At 33.2% G+C, this 22163-nt stretch overlaps 4 protein-coding genes across 5 annotated transcripts; 2 read left to right on the top strand and 2 right to left on the bottom strand.

Moving 5' to 3' along the window:
* The first annotated feature begins 620 nt into the window (after positions 1–620).
* LOC123205876 lies at positions 621–4993 on the top strand. Of its 2 annotated transcripts, none has more exons than XM_044622929.1 (9): positions 621–776; positions 985–1032; positions 1190–1259; positions 2328–2418; positions 2557–2618; positions 3364–3674; positions 3750–3783; positions 3868–3996; positions 4607–4993. In XM_044622929.1, exons 2-9 carry the CDS (start codon positions 985–987, stop codon positions 4795–4797), a joined length of 936 nt encoding a protein of 311 aa, XP_044478864.1. In that variant the 5' UTR covers positions 621–776; the 3' UTR covers positions 4798–4993. The 2 variants fall into 2 exon arrangements, with proteins under 2 accessions (XP_044478864.1, XP_044478865.1); XM_044622930.1 differs by having other exon boundaries at positions 640–690.
* A 1556-nt stretch (positions 4994–6549) lies between these two features.
* Positions 6550–8558, top strand: LOC123205877 (ubiquitin-conjugating enzyme E2 20-like). Its single transcript, XM_044622931.1, has 6 exons — positions 6550–6906; positions 7205–7232; positions 7563–7790; positions 7896–7959; positions 8069–8128; positions 8296–8558. The coding sequence occupies exons 1-6, from the start codon at positions 6788–6790 to the stop codon at positions 8340–8342; spliced, it is 546 nt and encodes a 181-aa protein (XP_044478866.1). The 5' UTR covers positions 6550–6787; the 3' UTR covers positions 8343–8558.
* A 986-nt stretch (positions 8559–9544) lies between these two features.
* Positions 9545–13062, bottom strand: LOC123205873. Its single transcript, XM_044622926.1, has 6 exons — positions 12741–13062; positions 11421–11888; positions 10951–11090; positions 10716–10836; positions 10043–10183; positions 9545–9857 (listed from the first exon to the last, which is right to left on the bottom strand). The coding sequence occupies exons 1-6, from the start codon at positions 12942–12944 to the stop codon at positions 9774–9776; spliced, it is 1158 nt and encodes a 385-aa protein (XP_044478861.1). The 5' UTR covers positions 12945–13062; the 3' UTR covers positions 9545–9773.
* Positions 13063–14892: 1830 nt separating this feature from the next.
* On the bottom strand, positions 14893–20418 carry LOC123205861 (hexokinase-3-like). Its single transcript, XM_044622907.1, has 9 exons — positions 19775–20418; positions 18666–18816; positions 18361–18543; positions 17873–17947; positions 16671–16826; positions 16462–16560; positions 16258–16385; positions 15605–15686; positions 14893–15483 (listed from the first exon to the last, which is right to left on the bottom strand). The coding sequence occupies exons 1-9, from the start codon at positions 20047–20049 to the stop codon at positions 15082–15084; spliced, it is 1551 nt and encodes a 516-aa protein (XP_044478842.1). The 5' UTR covers positions 20050–20418; the 3' UTR covers positions 14893–15081.
* Positions 20419–22163: the final 1745 nt, after the last annotated feature.

The raw sequence follows: 22163 nt of genomic DNA, 5'->3' as shown, positions 1-22163 counted from the left end.
GATGAAGTCTAAGATAAAGAAGATCACTATAAGGTTGTGAGAGATTGCAACTGTATTTGAAAGAGAATTCAGGGTCTGGAGGGTGGACCGGCAAAGTCGATGAAATGTAAATGATGGTTGTTGTAGAGTAGTTTGCAGCTCAAAAGAAATTCTACTTGAGGTACGGATGTCTCGACAAATAACTAGTGATTAGATAATTCCTCCTATTTGATACTTCATGAGAAACAATTTTTTTCAAATCAAATCAACAGCTAAGCTCCCACCAAAAGGAGAATCAATCCAAAAAATTCTGCAAGATATTTTCACTGCTAATAGCTGAAATGCAATATACCAATTCTGAATCCATCTCTAATGATCAATTCAATTTCCAGCACTTGTTCAATGAAACTAATTAGTTTCACTTAAATTAGCATTTATTGGCTTCACTTCCCTTTTGAATTAAATTAGAAACCAGCAGAGAAGCAAACAAAGAAATATTAAAACACCAAAATATAAATTGAATTTGAGTTAAAATTCTGCAATCTTGCTTTTATGGCCTCATTAAGGGTATTTTTGTCGTTTCGTAATAAACTTTGGCTATTTTTGGAATTCTTTAAAAAGTTGCCATTTGTGAGGAAACCCCTTATGGGGCCTCATCCTGGAGTCAAACGAAACTCGCCCAAGTCGTAAACAAAAAGACAGTGAGAGCAGGTGAGGGCAAAACAAATTCCTCAACCACAACTTTCTCTGAAATTTGAAATTTCACTTTCCCGCGCTTTCTTGGCTTCCAAACGCCGGTAATCGCATCACTACTTCCTAATTTGACTTCTTTTGTTCATTGAATGTCGGCATTTCTGTGTTTGGCCTCGGAGAACCCAAGGACAAAACAACGGAAAACTTTATTCAATGCGAAAATTCACCATCTCTTTGGTTTTTTTTTTTCCTCTTTATGCACTTGTTTCTTTGAAAAAAATTAAATGAGCTTGTTTGCATTCTTTGATGCAGATGGAATCTTTGTACGTGAAACTCTATGATAGGTTCAACAAATTGAAGGTATCTGTTTCTCTTTTTCTTTTCATCTTTGTGTTTTTGTTAATTATCACCGAGAAATTAAGGAAAAACGTAGGAAATGTTTGTCCTTGCAGATTTGTATTAGAGAAAACAAGAAGCTGGTTTTATTATTATTTTTTAATTTTGTTGTGATTTTCAGAAGAAAAAATTCAGTGAATTTGAGGAAATTAGTAAAGATCAAGAATTGAAGTTTCTAAAATATGTGAATGGTACGTATTCTTCAGCTTAGCTAGGCAATTTTACAAATTATTGAGTTTCTATTGTCTTGATTTATTAAATTGCAAGAATTAAGCGCCACGAATGAAATGGAAATTTTGTGCATCTACTAGATTTGATTGTATATTATTTTGAAAATAAGTTTGATTGATTATTGGAAGCCAGTTGTGAGTTCTATCATCCGCACAATTTATGTCAATTCATTCACTTCTGGGCCGACAATTTTAAAATATATTGATGCAATTTCTTGTCACCAACTGGTATATGCAATTTGTGTCTTGCACAATATAGGCTTAGATAGCAGCAATAGAATCTAACGAGACTTTGATATGTCTACTACTCCTGTGGGATATAAATATAACTTAGATAAAACAAAAAGAATGAAAAAGTCACTTGTCGGAACAGCTTGGGCTTATTCAGAGACATTCCTCGTGTAGAATTTTTGCAGGCTGAGGATTACCGTATAACAGCTTAACATATATGAAGATCTTAAGTTACTGAGCTTTCTCAAGAAATCCTGTTAAATTTTCTGTTCTTCGCTTTGTTTTCGAGCTTGATGTTGGGGCCTATCAAAGGGCTTTTGCAGCATGTTTGTATTTTTAGGTTTTGTTAGCTCATAAATGTGTTTTCATTGCTTCAAAATGCAGCTTCTAGATATTTCAGTTAGTGTTGTTTTGATCATAAGCATTTATCAACTGCTTGTGTCTGTTGCCATCTTTGTAAGCATGATGATGACACTCTTAGTGTTTGTTCCTCTTTTGTAAGTCTTTGTGGATGAAAGAAAATATATTTGTAACACAGGTTTGTGTGACACTGCCAATATGATTCGAATTATTAAGTTTAAACTAGGATATTATTTGTGTCTGTTTAACTTCATGAACCGAAAAAAAAAAAAGATAAAATTTCGCTTCATCTTATCTCTGTATAAAACCTATGAAATGTAGTGGTTTTTAGTGGTTTTTCTTTTATATATTTGGTTTGCCTTATTTACTAGAATTATAGGTCAAATTCAAATTTTTAGAAATCCTCAGTATTTTACTGTTTAATTCATATCATTGCAGCTGCAGAAGAGTTGATAGAATACTTGAGAAATGAAAATGACCAGTTACGTGCTCAAGTTAACAACTTGAGAACTGAAGTGGACTCCATCAGGCATCACTTTCAAAGCTTTCCTTTCTTTCTTTCTTTTTTCTTTTTTTCTTCTTGTTCTTCTATTTGTTGCTGCCGCTTCTTCTTCATTTACTCTTCTATCAATAACAGAACTCTGCAACATATTTACTTTCATTCCAGGTCCACCAACAATGAGCAAGTTGTTGAATACCAAAAACTTTTAACAGAAGAGAACCAAAAGAGTAAGAAATAAATGAGTTAATTTGATAGAATTTTTTTGGTTAACTCTTCCTGTAGTGGTAAAATTCTGCACCTCGAGAACCCTACCTCATTCCATCTGGATACATTATATTTATATGAAAAATATCTCATGCTTATGAATGAAATAGAATTGATTCTGGGTAAGAAGGTTTGTGTGATGCCCAAGGTCTTTGATAGTCATTGGTTTAACATATTGTTTACTATGACATTTCAAGTTGATCAAGTTATGTAAAAGATTCTGCTTTTAGTTTATACTTGGATTCGCTGTGAATTTCTTAGAAGATCTAGCTGACAGATACCACCTCATTATGTAGGTTAAAACATTTAAATAAAAAATTACTGAATCTGTCCACTTTTGAAGTATTGAATGGCAGCAATTTGATACCCAAGCCTTTAAAAGTATTGGCTAGCAGCAATGTGTCCACCTGCAATTTGAACTTCAAATTGCTGCCACATTTTTTGATGAGTTCGTGTCTGAGCTCATTATTTGCTTTTGCCTTAAGATTCAACTTTTAGAGATTGTATCTAAATGGCTCTCTTGATGCCCAAGCTGTTTTTCTTATTTTTATGGCTCATGTCTTAATATTGTTTAATCATTTAGGGAAAGTGACTGATTAGAGTGTTCTTAAAGCTCACTATTTGTTGTATATGTTGGAAAATTATTTGTTAATTTTCTGGCCAAGTGTTCAAATCATGTTCATTGTTGAGGGTCTAACAAATGTGTAGATAAAGCTCTGTCCGAAGAAGTTGAGAGGCTCCGAAAGTTTAATCAAGAGAGAATTTCTTCATGCTTGAAGGATGACAAAAATGATTACATGCAGCTAAATACTCCTGAAGGTGCTCAAATTGCACCCGTAAAGTTGCCCATGAGCTCCTCTAAAAGAATGACAAGAAAGCGTAGCAGGGAAATTAGGACTGAGAGAGAAAGTACAATTATGCCTAGTTCTGGTGGCCAAGATGGTGCAATTGCAGGAGAATCAGCAAAGGATTTATCAAAAGAAACTGTGTCGAGTGGCGCTTTTGTATATGATCAGCTGGTATGCCATAAAACTCTATGCCTTTTGTGCCAAAATAATTCATTTCCTCTCTGACTGTTGTACTGTAATTTCCAGCCAGAATGCTGCAAAAGAGCTAACGACAAATCAGGTAGGTTTTGAAATTGAGACGTTACATCTTTTACTTGCACAATATGTTATTGGTGTTAATTTTTTTTTTTTTTTTCAATTTAAGGTGATATACATAACATTAGTTCTGCCAACTGCCTTTTTCAAGCTCTTATTGAATACTTAGTTGGCATGAAATTATCTGCACTTATCCATACTGATGGAGTAAGCATTTCAGCTCTGCATCAATCAAGTGGTAATTCTTAATTCTGGAATTCTTTCTAGTTACTTGAGTCTGCTTTTTCTCTCCATTTCAGTTCTGCTTAATTGTTTCTTTCCATTATTTCCAAATGTCATTTGAATTGTGTATTTATGTTTAATATTATCCAAATTAGTAAAGATCTTATTGGATGAAAAGGAAATATACATGAGTAGGAAGATACAACTCATTATAAAATCTTGAACAAAATCCAAAAATATTGAAATTCCACATCAAACCTATGAATGGGTAAAGTGAAGGCTATATTTTGATGGTGTGCTGTCCTAATTTTTTAGCATTCAATCCAAGAGATGGAATATGTACTTGGAAACAAAATCTTCTCTTGGGACACAAATGAAGGAATTTGAGTTTAGTTTAAGACTAATATCAAGACGGCTTTCCCATAAAAAGAGAGTCAGCTTCATGCTTACATGGATTGTCATATCATCTATTGTTCATAGGATACATTCCATGTGCATGTATATTCTTAACTGACACTCATATACGGGCAATGTCGATGTGATATGAACTTCGAAAGCTATATATAAATTGTATTGGAGCTTTTGTAGGATCAGTTGCTTAACATTGCCTATTGTGTGAATAACAGGTTACTCATTCAGTCTAACCTGGATAGAAAATGTAGGCGGGAAGGAATCGGAGCTGCTCTACCGTGTAGTTTCTCTAGGAACATTTGAGAGGGTAGCACCCGAGTGGATGAGGGAGGTCCTAATGTTTAGTATAAGTATGTGTCCGATATTTTTCGAGAGGATAGCCCGTGTGATCAAGCTACATCGCTAATAGCTAATTCTGCAAATTCACAGGCTCGTTTATTTCCTTTTAGATAGCGATGCCGAAATGTTCCTTTTTCTACTTGCTTTAGCATATGTGAAATTATGTAGTAAAATTTGTTTGTCATATTCACATAATCGTGAGACTTGAACCGCTTTTTTCTGATATATTTTGATCATTTAGATGAAGAATATTTCAACTTAACCCTTTTAGCAATTTGCATGAAATATAAGTATGTCCTGGATCATGAAGAAATTCGTTCTTTTTTATTTATATTTAAAAGGGATAATCAAAATATCATTAACTGAAATTTATATAATCGTGTTTCATTTTACTTGATTAAGCTTGGATTGTCAATCCTCTATTTCTTAAATGGCGAAGGGTGTATAAGTTTATCTTTTTACTTCAAAAATAATAATTTAAATTATAGATGGATTGTGTTATTGGTAGACTAAATATATATTTATTTTAACGTATTTTATATTAAAAAATACAATTTTTAATATGTTTAATGTTTTAAATAGTTTTGCTTGATAGTGATTTTAAGTAACCTTTTTGATATATACATTAAAATAAGAAGTAAATTAAATTATCCATCAGGGTTTGGTGTAAAAACATTTTTTACAGCCTGTAAATGGTATAAATATCTAAAAGTCTCACTACATAAAGATAAAACAATAGTTTTATTATTTATAAATTTAAAAAAAAAAAGTAATTAAAAAACTCTTTTACATATTAGACTTAAATGTTTAAACGTAATGTGTTAATTTAAACTTTTTTTTTAATCAAATTTAAAATATTTAAAAACTTATAAATTCATCTATACTTTTTTTGAAAACTGTAATTATTGATTACATTTTTTTATCATTGTCATGTTCTCACTATTACTGACTCTCATCATTCTTATTATCATTGATAATAGTCTTCACTTGAGTTATTAATGAAGTGAAGTTTGTTAATTGAGTAAAAGTTGTTATTGAAGACAACCTTCACTTGAATTGTCAATATACAAAAATTGTTGTCGATGATAGCCTTCACTTGATTGAAGGTTGCCGTTGATGACAACTCATTGCAACGATGATGAGGGGAGTGGAGGCTAATGATGGGGAGATAATCAACAATTAGATTTTTAAAGAAATGACGAAAGTAAAAAGAAATGGAAATAAAAGAATTCCAATGCAATTTCAATTTTTAAAGGTTTTTAAAATTTTTGTCGATTTTATCATCATTTTAAAAATAAAATAAAATTTTTTATCTTTTAAAGATTTTTTATCTAATAAAATTTAATTTTGAAGAAAAAAAATCAACCAAAGTGGGAAAATGCAATTTGTAAGATAGAAAAATTAAAAAGTTATATCATATATATATGACTTAACCTTTTTTAGTATAAAAAAACTATACATATACATTTTTAGTACATAATTTAGATACACAGATGATATATTATTATATAATTGAATGATTTTGAATTAAACATACAATAACATATTATTATATAATAATATATCATATATTAATATAAATTATATAAAAAATATATATACATATAATATTGCTCTTTTGGTATTAACTTAAAAATAAAATCTCAAATTTAAGTAATGGATGGTTTACAAATACAATCAATTTACACCCATGAAAACTAGCCGTTGCTAAACCTAAAGACAGCACGAATCTAAGCCGTCCTTTTCCTGCAAAGTCCATAGTATTTTATAAAAACTCCACCAAACCACACAAACCGACACCGTTTAACATCTCCCTCTCACAATTTAAAAGCAAACCCAACAGCCTCCGGTCCCCACTCTCCCCTCTCTTTCTGTAACGCTCCCTTCAGAAGAATAAGAGAAGTAAAAACCCCACTTCAGGCTCTTCTTCTCCTTGTTTTTTCGCTTTCTTAAAGCAAAATTTAAACCTTTCTCCTGTTTTTCTCCTTCTGGGTTATATAGATTTTGTTGTTTCATAAAGAATTAATCAAATTAAAGAGGAAGAAAGAAGCGAAGTTATGCCTACTGTTAACGGGCACCAAAGCAACACTCCGGCTGCCGCTCCCGCCACTGCCACCGCTACTGAGCAATCTGTTAACCCAGTCAAGACCGTTGACAATCCATCTGTGCTAAAAAGGTAATACTTTTATTTATTGCCTATTGTTTTGTTTAATAAGTAATTCAAGTTTTTTTCTTTCTTTTTTTTTTTATTGTTTGTTTTTGTGAATTTAATGTGGGTATAGGAGGGTTTGTTTAATCTCTGCCGGTTTAATTTTCTTGGTTTTTAGGATTTTTTTTTTTCTTTCTTTTTATTTTCAAGGTGAATTGTTTTAGTTCTTGAATTGGGTTTTAAGTTTATTAGATTGTATATTTCTATTAATTGTTTTGGATTTTTGGGATTTTTAATTGGTTCTTTTTAATGTTTGATTGAACAGGTTGCAGACGGAACTGATGGCCTTAATGGTAAGAACACTGATTTATAGTGCTGTTTTCTTTTGTTAACTTCCTAATTTTTCTGTTTGGATGGAGAGAAAATTGAGAACTCAGAAATGGAAAGTTACCGTTTCACTGAGAACAACAATTTTATTAAAATTTAAAGTTGCTTACAAATGAATTTATGCCGTAATCTGTGATGTATTTTCTTGTTATTTTACCTAATTTTCTGTTTGGTTGCTGAGAAAATTAATGACTCAGAAGAGGAAAGTTGTTGTTTTGACAAAGTAATATTCATATTTTAAGGCATAAAGGATTAAATTTTGAAGTTTCTTACGAGTGAATTCAATGAAATTTCAGATGAGTGGAGATTCAGGGATATCTGCATTCCCTGAGGAGGACAACATATTCTCCTGGAAAGGTACAATCCATGGAAGCAAAGACACGGTTTTTGAAGGAACAGAGTACAAGCTATCCCTTTCTTTCCCTTTTGACTATCCATTCAAGCCTCCAAAGGTGAAGTTCGAAACCATTTGCTTTCATCCCAATGTTGATCTCTTTGGCAATATTTGCCTGGACATTCTTCAGGTAACCTTCCTCTTTCTGCACATGGTTGTCTGCCCCAATTGTCTCTGTGAAGTTTTCAAATTTTCATATCATCTGGGTTCAGTTTCATGTGGTTTAAATTTACAGGATAAATGGTCTTCAGCTTATGATGTGAGAACAATTCTGATATCAATCCAGAGCTTGCTTGGAGGTATGTGAACACTTTTTTTTTTTTTTTTCTGTATTTGGATGATTGTGATATCTTGTTTTGTATGTAAATTGTTCTTATGATTTTCGCTTTTATTTTATGTTACTTTCAGAACCAAACATCAGTTCCCCTCTAAACAGTCAAGCAGCACAGCTATGGAGCAATCAAGCAGGTATATTGAAAGTATATTTACAGCCCTCTAAGATGGCTTATTGAAAGTATATTGAGTGCATTTAATATAAATGTTGATTTTATATCAAGGTAAATGAAATATTAATGCCCTTTTTGGTTTGTGTTTTAGCTTATCTGATAAATTTTCTTGATATATGGCTTTTGCAGAATATAGGAAGATGGTTGAGAAATTTTACAAGCCTCCAAGTGCATGATTTGTGAAGAGATGGTCAATAGTGGGAAGTGAAGTCTGATTGATATAAAAGAAACTCCCTTCTGTTTTCTTGAAGTAGGGAGAGAATCAAGATTCAAAAATGTGTGTTTGTTGAGTGTGGATTTGTTGTTATTCTTTGAGAAGTGTTGCTTGTGTCTCTCTTTACACATTAAAGGGACCTTTATCAATGAATACATTTTTTGTTTTTTAGTGGAAATGAATTGAATTGATGCTCTTTTAAATCTCAAAATTATCGCTTTAAGCAGAGTTACTTTCCCCTTCTGAAAGTTATTTGGCAAAAAGGAACTTGTTTTGAGCATCATAGACGAAATTCTCAAAGTGATTCGGAATTTACAATAAATAGAGTCATATATGTGTAATCTTTTTTAGTTTCTGATGATAAGTGTTGTTGTTCACAAGAGTGTCCAATATTTAGATTCACTAGCAATTTTCAAAAGCTTATTATGTTATATAATCAAATCTTGTTATTATTATTTTTTTGGTAATTAGAAACTTTGTCCGTATTTGTTGAATGCGTAAATCCAGAATACAATGATTGGATCCATACTTACTGCATTAGATAAGTTAAAGTTTCATAAACATAGTAGAGGTTTGAATCTCATTATTTTTTCGCCTTTAGTTTTTATGAAACCTGATATTCTGTTAAAAAGAGAAAATTGCATTTTACTTTCCATCCAAGAGAAAAAACATGTCCCTACAAGAAGCCCTGCAACAATATAATTGGTTGAAAAAACTCTGAAACCTTATAGCTTAAATGGAAATAACAACCATGTTGGTCTATAAACAGTCAAATCATGGTGGTTTTCACAAACAATCAAATCATGTTGAACCTACAAGCACATAACTGAAGTGAAACCCAAGTGTTTACACTTGGCCAACCAGTAGTAAGTGTTTACATTATCTATAACGTATTGAACACCACTGGCCGATGTGGAGGATTGGAAACTAGGCCTCCGTGAGTCCTGAAAATTGCGCCATTTCTATTAGTTTTCATATTACTTCTTCTCACCTTGGAGACAGGAAGAATTGACGATGATGATAGTTATCATTTAATTGAATTGGGTTTTGAATGAGGCTTTGTTTACAAATAACTGTTCAATGACTTTTAACTTGAAATATGCAGGAGAGATGTCAGAGACAGTCCGAGAGTTCATTGATTATATACACACACACACATACATATATTCTTATAAGTGAAATAAATATATTCATGTACCAACTATTATTCAGTGACAGTAGGCATCTCATAACAAAGTGAGGTATGAAACAAATATATGTGTTGCAAATACTTGTTTAAAGAGCTTCAGATTGATAAAAGTAAAGTCATACATCATCCCTGCAAACCAAATTTTCATGATGCTCTACCAACTTCATTCTTACTGCCAATACCAAATATCACTCTTACATATTCTTACTGCTTTACTGATGTCAACTGCCTCAGATTGCATTTCTGTAACTCCTTGTACTTCTCAATCACCCCGATCATGCACACAGTCTACAAAAGGAGAAAATTGCAGAACCCATATCTTTCTTCAGGAAACCATTATAAAAGAAGCATGAAAATGAAAAGATTGATAACCATGGAACCATTCACATTCTATTGAAGCATGAAAATGAAAAGATTGATAACTATGGAACCATTCACATTCTAATGAAGCATGAAAATGAAATGTTTATCACCTTAACAATTTCAACTATGATTGTCTTGTCAGGATTGCTAAGATCAACCTTATGGGGTGCAGGAACAGATCTTGCCACAGCATTTATTATTTTCATCCTGTCAATTCCGGTATTTGCACGAGCCTCATACAACACAGCAAACTGCAGAGAACAGGTATGAGGTTACAGACAATCCCACCACATATGATAGATTTCAACTCTTAGTGCTATAAGGTTACAGACAATCCCACCACATATGATAGATTTCAACTCTTAGTGCTATAAATGATAACTGCAATTTGGATCAGAGCTCCAAATCCTATCATGAACAAGCTGTTGTGATAACCCTAGTGTTTTAATCTGATAACTTCTTTAGCTTTTCTGTTATATTCAACCAGGAGGGAATCTAACATGGCAAATCACAATCAAAACTAGGATAAGTGAGTATAAATGAGTTTATCTTAGACAATTTAACATGTCATTATCCCACTATTAATCAGCAAAAAAGAGAAAAAAATCTCTGGTAAGCACATTGTTAAAATTTAGTATTTATTTCTTATAAAAAAATTATATGCAAAGATATTTAATTTCCTAGTTTAACCATATGAAAATTTTCAGGCAAAATAGGAGAAAAATCACAACATGATTAAAATTAACAAAAAAAGCAATTAAATGAAATTTATAAAGATCACACCTTTTGAGGGTCCTGAGTTTCCACAGGGAAATACTTTTCCACAAGAGGTTTTATTGCTCTTTGAATTTCCTCTTCTGAAGCATAGCATGACACTTCAACTGGTAATACTCTTAAGATGAACCTTTAGATTAGGAAACCAAAGAGAAAATCTAAGTAATTAATTTCACCGACAAAAAGTTAGGTTTTTCTTATGTGCACATTCATTATATAGCTTTAAAGGAACAATGTATTAAACCTCGACACTGGTTTCCTTGTCAACTTAGCAGATGTCATCATGTGTTGTACAATGTCTTTAGGGCTGGGGTCTCCGTCTCTCTTCCGCATTTGAACGATGGCAACACCATTACAGCCTGAATCAAGGTTGACAAAGCGCCTCTGTTTAAACAGAATAACAACCATCAGTCCACAGAAAAATTACAGAATATTTAAATCATCCTTGGTCTACAGATAAGCAGGAATGTCTTTGAAATGTCTAGGTCAGCCCATCGGATATTACAATAATATGAGTGAAAAGGCCGTTGAAATAGTAAAAAAACTCAATGACAATGCTGACTCTTTTTAGTTTTTAATAAGGCAAAAAGCTGAAACCAAATCTCTAACACAAAAAAAAAAAAAAAAAATTCTTAAGATTCTTTAAAATGTGCATCAAGTATGACTAAATAAGTATAGAGGCTTAATCAACTCACTGGCAGCTAATTCACTCACCTTATTTTTATCACCAAGTTCTTTGAGCTCAGCTTCAATTAGTTTATCAATGGATTTCTCCACTTTTTCGTTCAGCACAGATTTTAATGCTTCAGGTTCTAAACACTGCTTCTTGGCTGGCGGCTCCCCAGACTCTTTATTTTCACTATTCATCCCCTCAATTTCATTTCCACTGCACACCTCATTCAAATCATGAGGATTTGACTTCTCATTTGTTAAATTTTCATGACTTGCATTACCATCTTCACAAGAGTCTGATTGCTTCCCTTCTCCCTTCTTCCCTTCACCCCCCTCTTTATCCTCTCCAGCCACCACAACCTCTTCCTCCTCCTCCTCCTCCTCATCATCATCAGTGTCATCATCTTCACTACTAGAAGATGCAAATACAATCTTTTTATTTAATGGTTTATTCGGTTTCCCAGCAAGGTTCTTACCAGAACCCTCTTTATTGATCAACTCATCAAAGAACTGCAAGAGAAAAAAACCAGAAGCTCAATTTTTTAGAATAAAAAGTATAATTTTTACTGCTATCAGAAAGAAAGCACAAAACACTAAGATTAACGAGTGTCCACTTTAAGATTTAGAAAAAAATCACTTGTAAAAAGGACCCTCTACAGCATAATGAGTCCCTAAGCAAAAATGTACACTTATTTCTCCAAATTACTTTGTTTTCACCTTCTTCTAACAAAAATTGCGTATCCATTTCATATTTAATGACAGTCCAACTCCAAAAACTAAAATCAACACAATATCTTTAGGCATAAACACACAAACATCAATCATACTACACTTACATAAAAAACAATCAAGGTAACACTAAGCAAAGGTTCCATGAACCCGGAACAACATAATGCCAACTCACCTTGCAATTGTAACATTCAACCTAAACATGAATTGTAATATGAACACAAATGTCATCTTTATATCATTAAATATTTGGCTGATAATGTTATCAAATTGTGCAGTACCGTTATCGGACCGGTAACCTAAGAAACTAAAACCCTAAACCCACACAACGGTCAAGCTGAAACAGACAAACAACAATCATAATCCAACACTAACAAAACCACAGTAAAAAGATATTAAAGCAAATTAAGATAATACTGATTAAGGGTTTAAACAACCACAAAATCAAAACTTGAACTTGCAGTACATTTGCAACATTCAATTAAAAATGAATTCCGTGACTGATAACTAAATATCACAAATTATGTGCAGTAACGTTACCGGACTAGTATCATACTGTTGAAAAACTGGACTTGATAATAAAAAAAATAAAATAAAGAATACCCAGATAGAAAAAACAATGAAGATACATACAGAATCAATAACGAAGAGGGCCTCGTGAGCAGCTTGACGTTCCCGGCCACCATCGCAGGTGATGAAAAAGCCTTGAACTCCGGGCCTCAAAGGGTAGGTTCCTTTCTTCTTGACTGGTTTGTTGTAAGGGAGGAATTGCTTTCTCTTCTTGCCCCCGAAGTTCTTGCTGTTGCCTCCACTCTTGGGTTTGTTTTCAGCCGCCATTGGAGCACACTCAATCTCTGTATTTCGGATGATAGTAACCAATTATTTTTAGGAACTCTGCTTGTGTACTGTTTCGAGCCTCGTGGGAGAGAGAAAATTATCGGATTTTTAAAAAATAATTTTACAAATTCGTTGAATTTGAGTTTTATTGTGATATTTTGAAAATGATTTTTTTAATTGATTTTTAAAATTTTCAAATAAAAATATTCAAGTTTTGTAGTAAGAGAATAACCAAAAAAAGCCTTATTCCCACCTAAGTTTTACTGTGTCTCTAAACGTTCATTTACTAAGTTTTAAAACTTAACTATCCACTAACCATTTAACTTCAATGAATTTTTTTTGTTATTTATAATGGTAAAATCGATATTTTATTATTTATATTAAAATAAATAAAATTATATTTCATTTTCTTCTTTAAATTTAAAAAAATTAATAATTTTTCTCTATCCAAAAGTTTGAAAACTCTTATTTTCCTCTTGTTAAGGTTTTATTTTTTCATTTGAGCTTTCAACAACTAATCGAATCCAATTGTCAGCTGGTGTTCTATGCATCTTCCTCCCTGGTGGTTTTTTCAGTGTGAAAATCACCCAAATTTGGGTCAAACAATATTACACAGATCTATGCAACATCACACAGATATATGCATCGTCTAACCATTTATATGTTAATCAAATGATGATGCACAAATGGTCGGACGATGTACAGATCCGTGCAACATTGTTTGATAGTTTCAATCAGATTTTGGGTGGTTTACGTTGATAAACCATTGGGGAGAGAACCAATGTGTTTCATGTCAAGAAACCATTGGTTGCCTGAAAGCCCAAATGAAAAAATCAAACCCTAATAGAGGAAAAATGTGAGTTTTCAAACTTTTAGGAAGAAAAAATTGTTAGTTTTTTAAACTTATGAGGGAAAATTAGATATAATTTTTTTACTTTAATATTAATAATAAAATGATGATTTTATTTTTATAATTAATTAAAAAATTAATTAAAATTGAATAATGAGTAAATATTTAAGTTTTTAAACCTTACAAATGAATGTTTGGGTACTAAGTAAAACTTTTTAAACCAAAACGTCTTTAGGCCTAACAGAATTTTTGGTGTTACAAGTTATCAAATTCAAGTCAAAATAAAGAACCCACGATCGGCCCAAAGCCCAAAACAAGCCCATTCACATCGCAAGTTAGGTTCCAGATTGGGCCTCACAAAAAAACATACCAAAAATACAACCCATGATAAATTCAAAGCGAACCAAGATGTGATAAATAATTAACGGGTAAATTTATTTTAAATATATGAATATGTATATTTTTATATATCTTATCATATAATTAAATATTATTTTATTTTTAATTTAAAATTATTCAATCATCTAACACATATAAGTATATACCTATTTGTGTACTTAAAATACACATACATAATTTTATTCATAATTAAAGTCTTGAAAAGAATGTAACAAATCATTATCAATCGAAATTGGTCCAAGAAATGGAAGGGACCAATTCTATTGCCAGGCTTGAACCACTTGTCAAATTGACGTCAAAATTATAAGGTCGGTGGAGGAAGAGAGGTCAACTTATGGAAAGGAGTTTGATTTCAGAAGGAAATAGTGGCCAAATAAAAATGAATCAAATAAAACCAATGATGACACAAACAAGATTAGAGATAGGGGGAGGTTGTCACATGTTAGTGGCAATGAAGCCAAGAGAAAGGGGAAATTCATAGGTGGGGTGGGGAAGCCAATATATAAATGACAATTGATGATGTGTTGTAAAGGTGAGATGTGCACAAAATCAAATGGCCCCCATAACCTGGTACCCACATAACCATTGTGCCTTCTACCTAAAAGGGTTGTTGAAATCCAATTGGTCCAATTAGGTGTATAACATTTTTTGTCTGAAAATACTTATTTCTGATAAACATCTTCACTTTGCCAACTTCACTTTACAATGAACCTTGATGAAATATCTAAAAATATCGAGGATACAATGAAAGGCCTAACTTTCTGAGAAAAGATAGAAACTCAAGGGGGCAGGCTTTTATCTTTGCCATTTTTAAAAAGGATATCATATTTTAGAAAATGAATTCTACATTTACAGAAGCTATATGTATATATAAACAATCATATATACTTATGGCGGCTGTATGGCATCGGTATCGGTGTCGGCGTCAACACTATTGGATGATGAATGCAGGGCTGCTAAGATGGCTGCTCCAATGCCTGAACCATCTTTTGTTTCCCTAAGAATGACATGTTCAGCAATTTCTCCACCCAGAATTTCAGTCAAGGCTTCATGCAAGTACTGTCTGAACATTGTGTAATTTGAGTATAACCCCCCTTCGATGGCAACAACAGTTCTTCTCATTTTCACATTACTAGTAGTTCTCCCACTTGCGAGGCCACTGCTCCCATCACGGCCAATCTTTTTCAAGATCCCAACAATGCCAGCAGCTGCTAGCCGAGCAGCTCTACATGTTACCGCGTCACATATTTTTACAACAAGCTTTCGGACCTTTAAAGGGACATCCGAAATCTGGAAGGAAAGATAAAGTGACAAAAAGAACAAGTGTAGGGTTTAAGAACAAAGTCAATCCATTGACTAAAAAACTTGATGGGACAATAAACCGAAGGAATGAGACAAGCAACTTATCTACCTCCAGAACCTCTTTCAAGATTCTATCCACTACTGTCAACTCAGGAGAGTCATCTTCATGCATTGCAGCCATTAAAGGTGTCCTGAAATAAATACAAAGAAAGAATCAAACTTTATTGAATAATTGAGGGGCTATGATATAGAGCATAAGACTCATCATATTGAAAAAGCAACTGGCAAATTTTCACCTGCAGAACAATATCCAATTAGATTACACTAAAATGCCCCCTTCTCGACTTGTGAGATGCAACTACAGTAGATTACATATTGTCTTCTATTTTTTTCAACCATTTATTGTTACACTGCTCTCAAGTTAGTGGAAGAATTTGGGCCACGAAGAGATCAGTAAAAGTTGAAAAATTACAAGTTGAAAGGAGATGGTAAGAACTAGAGGCCTTTCAAATACACTTCCAAGTGTAAGTCTGGAAGTACAATACATCTTTAGGTGGTTTAACTTTTCTTTCATTTACTGCTCCAATCTATCAAACATAAATACCTATATTCCAGAGAAAAGCAGCCAAAAAGGAAGAGCTGATGGTAGAAAATAGAAGTCAACACAAACATGGTATCACTAAAATATCATTTATGTTTTCACATAAACTTGAACTTTTCATGAGACAGCAAGAAAGCAAATAAAATATGAAAGACACATACCTGAGGATAAACGGCACTGATAAACTGGAAGAATCAGGTCCAAAGATATCAGACTCCTGTGACATCCGGAGAATCACTCGTCTGACGATATCACCCAAATACATTCCTGATATCATTTTTTCAAAACCCTGCAGCAAAGTGCTAAAAGATTGGAGCAAACCCTTCAATTATTATCTGATAACAGAACTCAAAACTGGACCTTACCATATCATTTGGATTAGGACTACCAACATCTAAATCAATATCATATAAAGTTCTAGGCAGATGCGATGACCAGAAATTTCCCCATTCCATATTGACAACCTGCAAAGAAAACACTAACCTATTACCAGTGTATATACAATGAGATACAAATTAATATTCCCTTTGACAAAGCACAGGGAGATGTGTAACTGAGGCACAAGAAGGGATACCATGCCTCCAGAAGTTGTAAGAAGTCCCTGACACTTGATAATTGCATCCGTCCGCTCCACATAGCAGGCATTAGAGCCTGTTCCAATTATCACTGCAGCAACAGTGTCCTCATCATGATAATGCCCAAGAGCTAAAGTCCCCACAGAATCATTTACCTGGTTAGAGTAATCAAAAGAGAAAAGTATGCCTATGATCCTCTTTCATAAGACAAAAAGTGGAAACACATTCAAACACATTTTTTCAACTTGTAAATGGTTTTTTAGAAGTCATGGCCATGATAAATTCAGAGATTTTTTTTGTCAATAAATAAATGCAACATAGAAAAAGGGTGTAGTAACCTTTATGGGAAAGTTAGCATATTAGTTCTCTCCAACTTAAAATCTTTTTTGGTACATCAAGTTTATTTGTAACATATATTCAACAATGGTTTGTCTTAAATAACCCATAACCAGAAATTCAGAAATAACTATAAAGCAATCTTATTTAAATTTGCCAAAACCAAAATCTAAGGCCTTTATGTCAATTTCTGCTTAAAAGTAAAATATGTATCTGTTTGTACGCTCTATCTATGACAGGCAGAGCAAATCATGAGAGATCTTAAAATTCTAAAATTATATTACCATTCTTGGCTTAATGAAACTAAGCAAAGTTGATTACATTGATAGAAGAATTTTATATTCAAGGTAAATAGGACCAATAGTCCCGTTTTTTATGATGATAATGTGTGATTATATTGAGACCGGTGTTTAAATGTCATAACATATATTTTTTACTATTGATAGTAATGCATTACGTTTGTTTAAGGACCTGGCTTATTTTGGCCACATGACCATCATAACAATTTTGAATAATATTAAGAACAATGAAATTTCGATGATAACTAGAACAGTTTCAGGTAAAACAACAACCCATGAAATTTGAAGTGTCAATGACCATGACAATGAGTTATCTTAGCGTATTTTCTTCATCCTTTATGTCAACTTCACTTCTTATATATAGATCCTCCTTTTGCACTATCTTATTCAAATATGTACACCAAAGTATCATCCCAACTCAACTTAGCTAATCCTTTATCCAAACATCAATATAGCCCCCAAGCAAAATCAAATTTTTTAACATTAAAAATTGTAAAAGGTCCATAATGCAAGCTTAAAACTGAAGAATACAAAAAGCTTATTGAGAAAAAGGACAAAGTTCTTACCAATACTGCCACCCGCATATCTAAACCTTTCTTGATCAATGCTTCTTGTAAGTACTGGCCGACTTCCTTATCAACCTACAATGAGTTGTGCCCTATATGAGTTAATGCTAATATCTTTCCTCGATTACTTAAATGTCAAAGAATAAATAAACTTCAGATAAACTCAATATTCCCTTAACATTTGAAATAATCATTATGAGAAAATACTAATCCAACTTAGTTCAAGAAAGGCTCAACTTGTACAATATCATAGCCAAGTCAAAACCCAATGCAAGCCAGTGGGCTCAGACAATTTTAAGTACTGCTCCACCAAGCGTTAAAAAGGTCTATAGATGCAAAGAGCAATGTATACAGAGCTCACCATTTCAGTTAAAACATCATACAAAGATAATAGTTTAACCAACACAGCAATTGGCTTAGAGAAATTTTTCATATGATTCTAAAGCATTTTAGAGTTCAATTTTAAAAAAAAAAACCAATCAACTAACCATTTCTTCAATTGCAAATCCTTTTGTCCATTTGATAAGAGTCCCAGATGACACAGATGTTTGCCTAACAGGAAAGGAGAATGTAAACCCAAGTTCCTTCTTTTTTGCTGCAAAGGACTCAGAACCATTTCCTTCTTTTTCCACAAACTGCTTCAAAGATGAAGCCATGAAATCGAAGAGATCCTGCAGGCAATAAAACAGACATTTACTTTTATATAGTAGTAGATGACAAGATATAAAATTTGTGCTGAAAGAAGGTAGCATATAAATTACAGTTTGGTATCATATAAGGTAAAATTTGGAACCTCATGTGTGCCACTCATCACGCATCGAGGAATAGGTTGCCGTTCCACTTCTTGTGCTAGGATAGAGGACCTTTGACCTCCTAGCAAAACCCGCAAGACCCTAAAATTAGTACCCCCAAGAACCAGGGCATAATAAGTTCCTTTCTCGCTCCTGTTGACAAAAATTGCTTACAAATTTACTAGTACCACTTATGAGTGAATTAAAAATAAAAATTAAATATATATAAATACATTACTCAATCGACAGGTGTTATGATTGTAAGAACAGAATTTAACAGGAAAATCACCATATATTCTCACTAGGGCATTATGATTGTAGTTATAAGTTTATGAAAATCCCACCCCCACCCCAAGACAAAATAGTTGAGCCTGTTCGACTTGCTAATGATATGCTGACCGAAGCAATTATCAGCGCTCATACTACGTAATAATTGCAAAAATTAAAGTAACCTAAAATGTATGTATTTCCAAACAAATCTGCAATTAAACTGCCAAATTGCATCTGCAGCTGAAGAATCTTAGCACCAGAGAGCAACTGGCACTATTGTAGCCAGCCCACACCATTATTGGTAAAATTTAATTACGAAAAGATAGTGTAGACTCATTCCTTCACCTACATGCACAAGACAAATTAGAAAAACAGATAGATTCCATTTCAGGAACCTAAACACAGTATCCTCTAAACAGTTCCACCAAGACTAAACATAAATAAAGGCAAATAGAAAAATGGAACCTGTTCGATTCAATTAGCCTTATGTCTAAAGTTTTGCAACAAAAATACCCCCTCCCAAACACAAAAAGATTAAACATATATCACGATGTCGAACGTCAAAACAACATATAAATTCTTCCAACATAGCTAAATCACTGAAAATCTAAAAGATTTAAACAAAAAGATTACACTAATGCCAACCCCAGAAACCCTTTCCTGTTATCAAATAAAAAATAAATAAAATATCAAGCCCTCCAAGAAACGGCGATGAAACAAGGCAGTAACATCAAAAAGACAACTATCAAAAAAAAAAAAAAAAAGGGAACAAACCTTAAATTTGACAGTTTTGAACAAAAACAAGAAGCTACAACAGAAAAAAGGTGATAAATTAATATACCCAGAGGGAAGATTATCAACAAAAGTGAGCAACATTTTGAGCTTAGACCCTCCCTCAGAAGCTAACCCAGCATGCATCTCAACAGCCATAGCATCAACAACTTGTTTAAGTCTTCCCACACTGGTTTCACACCCTTCTTCCAACTCTTTCAACAATCCCATAATTCTTTTCCACTTCCTCCTAGTTTTAACTCTCTTTCCCACTACCAATCCCGCCGCCACACACGCCGCCACTGCCACCCCAACCGTCAACACCACCAACACACCTCTCCCCATCTTTCTTTCACTCACTAACTCAAAACTCCCTCTCTACACAACCATATAACTACCCTTATACTAAACCTTCTGTCTTTGATCAATTAACCCCAGAAAACGACACCGTTTCACCATGGAAGCCCGTTGTATCAATCTATACATGAACCAACAACAAAATCCAGAAAAAGATCCTCAAAAACCCACCGTCTAGAATCCATTTGCTGATTGAAAACAGCCTGTTCGACGAAATGCTCAAAAGAAAGGTTTAGTTTTATACAAATTACTAGAATTTTAGAGAGACAAAGCGAGTCTTTTTTGTGAGGGGGAGAGATCAAGTTGTGATTATTGGAAAACGAAGGAGATGAGTACTTATATGGGATATAGAATGACGGATATGCCCTTGGGAAAGGCTTTTTAATGGCGGATTTGTTAAGAGAATATTTAGATTTTCCTTTTTATTTATTTACGGTTTGTGAAAGATTACGTGAGGCTGGTGAGGATTTTTTATTTTTTGTGTACCAATTTGCCCTTGTAGTTGGTTGATATTACGGTCTTGCCATAGCAAGCTTTGTGAAAAGTCGTCCACTTTGGATTTGAAAGAAAGATGATGTTGACTAAAAGAGAAGTTCCAAAAATTGACCACTTGAGGTTAGATTTAATACCAAAAATCCCCCTAATTGTATTTGAAAGAATAAAATTACATTTTCCCTCCCATGGTTTGGCCTAAGAACCATTTTCCACCTCTAATGGGCATATATAACGTTATTTTTATCTAAAATCAAACTATTAAAAAAATTAATAACGTAAAGATAAAATAATAATTTTAATACCATTAATTTAGAAAAAAACAGTTTTCTATCAAACCTAAATATTTTAAACATAATAATTTAATTATTAAAAAATTTAAAAACTCATAAATTAATCTATAAAATTTTTTCAAACCCCTATATATTTTGCAACTATTATATAACTCAATTATTATAATATGATATTGTAACATCCTTCCTTAGAAGTACTACCCACCGAAGGAGAAATGTTACGAATTAATATTCGTAGCGTCTATTTTTTTTCTTTTAAAAAATACTTTAAAATAAACGCATCATTAAAAGTGTTTAGGAAGTATTCCAAGAAAACTAAAAATATGGAAGCGAACAAAAGATGTATATACTCATATGAAGACTCATCTGAAAGTATCTGAAAACAGGGAGTAATCATATGTAACTGTACCATAATCTCAAAGTCAAAAGTCCATAAAAACATGCTACTGTATGCATGTAATATAAACCAGAGATAACCTGCTCCAGCCAGATCTACCTACGCTGACCTGACCCTGCCTCGCAGCTACCTCGATCACCTGTACCTGCAGTCAGGAAAGAAAAGGGAGTGAGTGATAAGAACACTCAGTAAGGGGAAAAATTAAGTAAATTATCCTTTTTTCCTGTTCTAACTCACTTTTGGGACTCAACCCCACATCCTAACCTCTATAAGAGATTGATGGGGTAATTTAGTTCACTCTTTACTATTTGGGTCATACTTTGTCCCATCTGGTGTCTATTTAATACTTTCTGGAAGCTAACTATAGGGATTTGGCACTTTTTTTTAAGCTCAAGCTCTTTTTCTTTCACTACACTATTTCTGACTCTGAATTAAGCTCTACTGCGAGCATGCTCTACTGCGAGCGGACCCTACTGGGGGTCTATGTCCTACTACGGACGTGTCCTACTGCGGACGTGCCCTACTGCGGGCGGTGTAGTGTAAAGTGCCCCCTCATAGTTTATAGCATACATACGGGTCTTATATTTTACTAAATTTGCTTCCATTTAATTTTATTCATAACTCACCAGACATTACTCTTGGGACGACCCCTAAATCTTGAGTCCCAAATTCTTTTTCTTATTTTTCTTTCTTTTTCTTTCCTTCTTTTCTTTCATTTCCTTTCCTTTCTTTCCTTTCTTCTTCCTTTTCTTTCTTTCTTTCTTTCTTTCCTTCTTTCTTTCCTGCCCAGAATTGCAAAACACTGTTCACAGAACAGTCATTTAACAGGGCAACCTTCTTTTTCATACAATTTAACATCCCAAACGGTTTCTAATTCATACAAGCTATATATCATTGGAAAGAGGATTCAAATATCTTTC

The sequence above is a fragment of the Mangifera indica genome, unplaced genomic scaffold (assembly GCF_011075055.1).
Source record: "Mangifera indica cultivar Alphonso unplaced genomic scaffold, CATAS_Mindica_2.1 Un_0018, whole genome shotgun sequence".
NCBI lineage: Eukaryota > Viridiplantae > Streptophyta > Magnoliopsida > Sapindales > Anacardiaceae > Mangifera > Mangifera indica.
The sequence above is the reverse complement of the archived record's forward strand: the minus strand, read 5'-3'. Positions and strand labels throughout refer to the sequence as shown.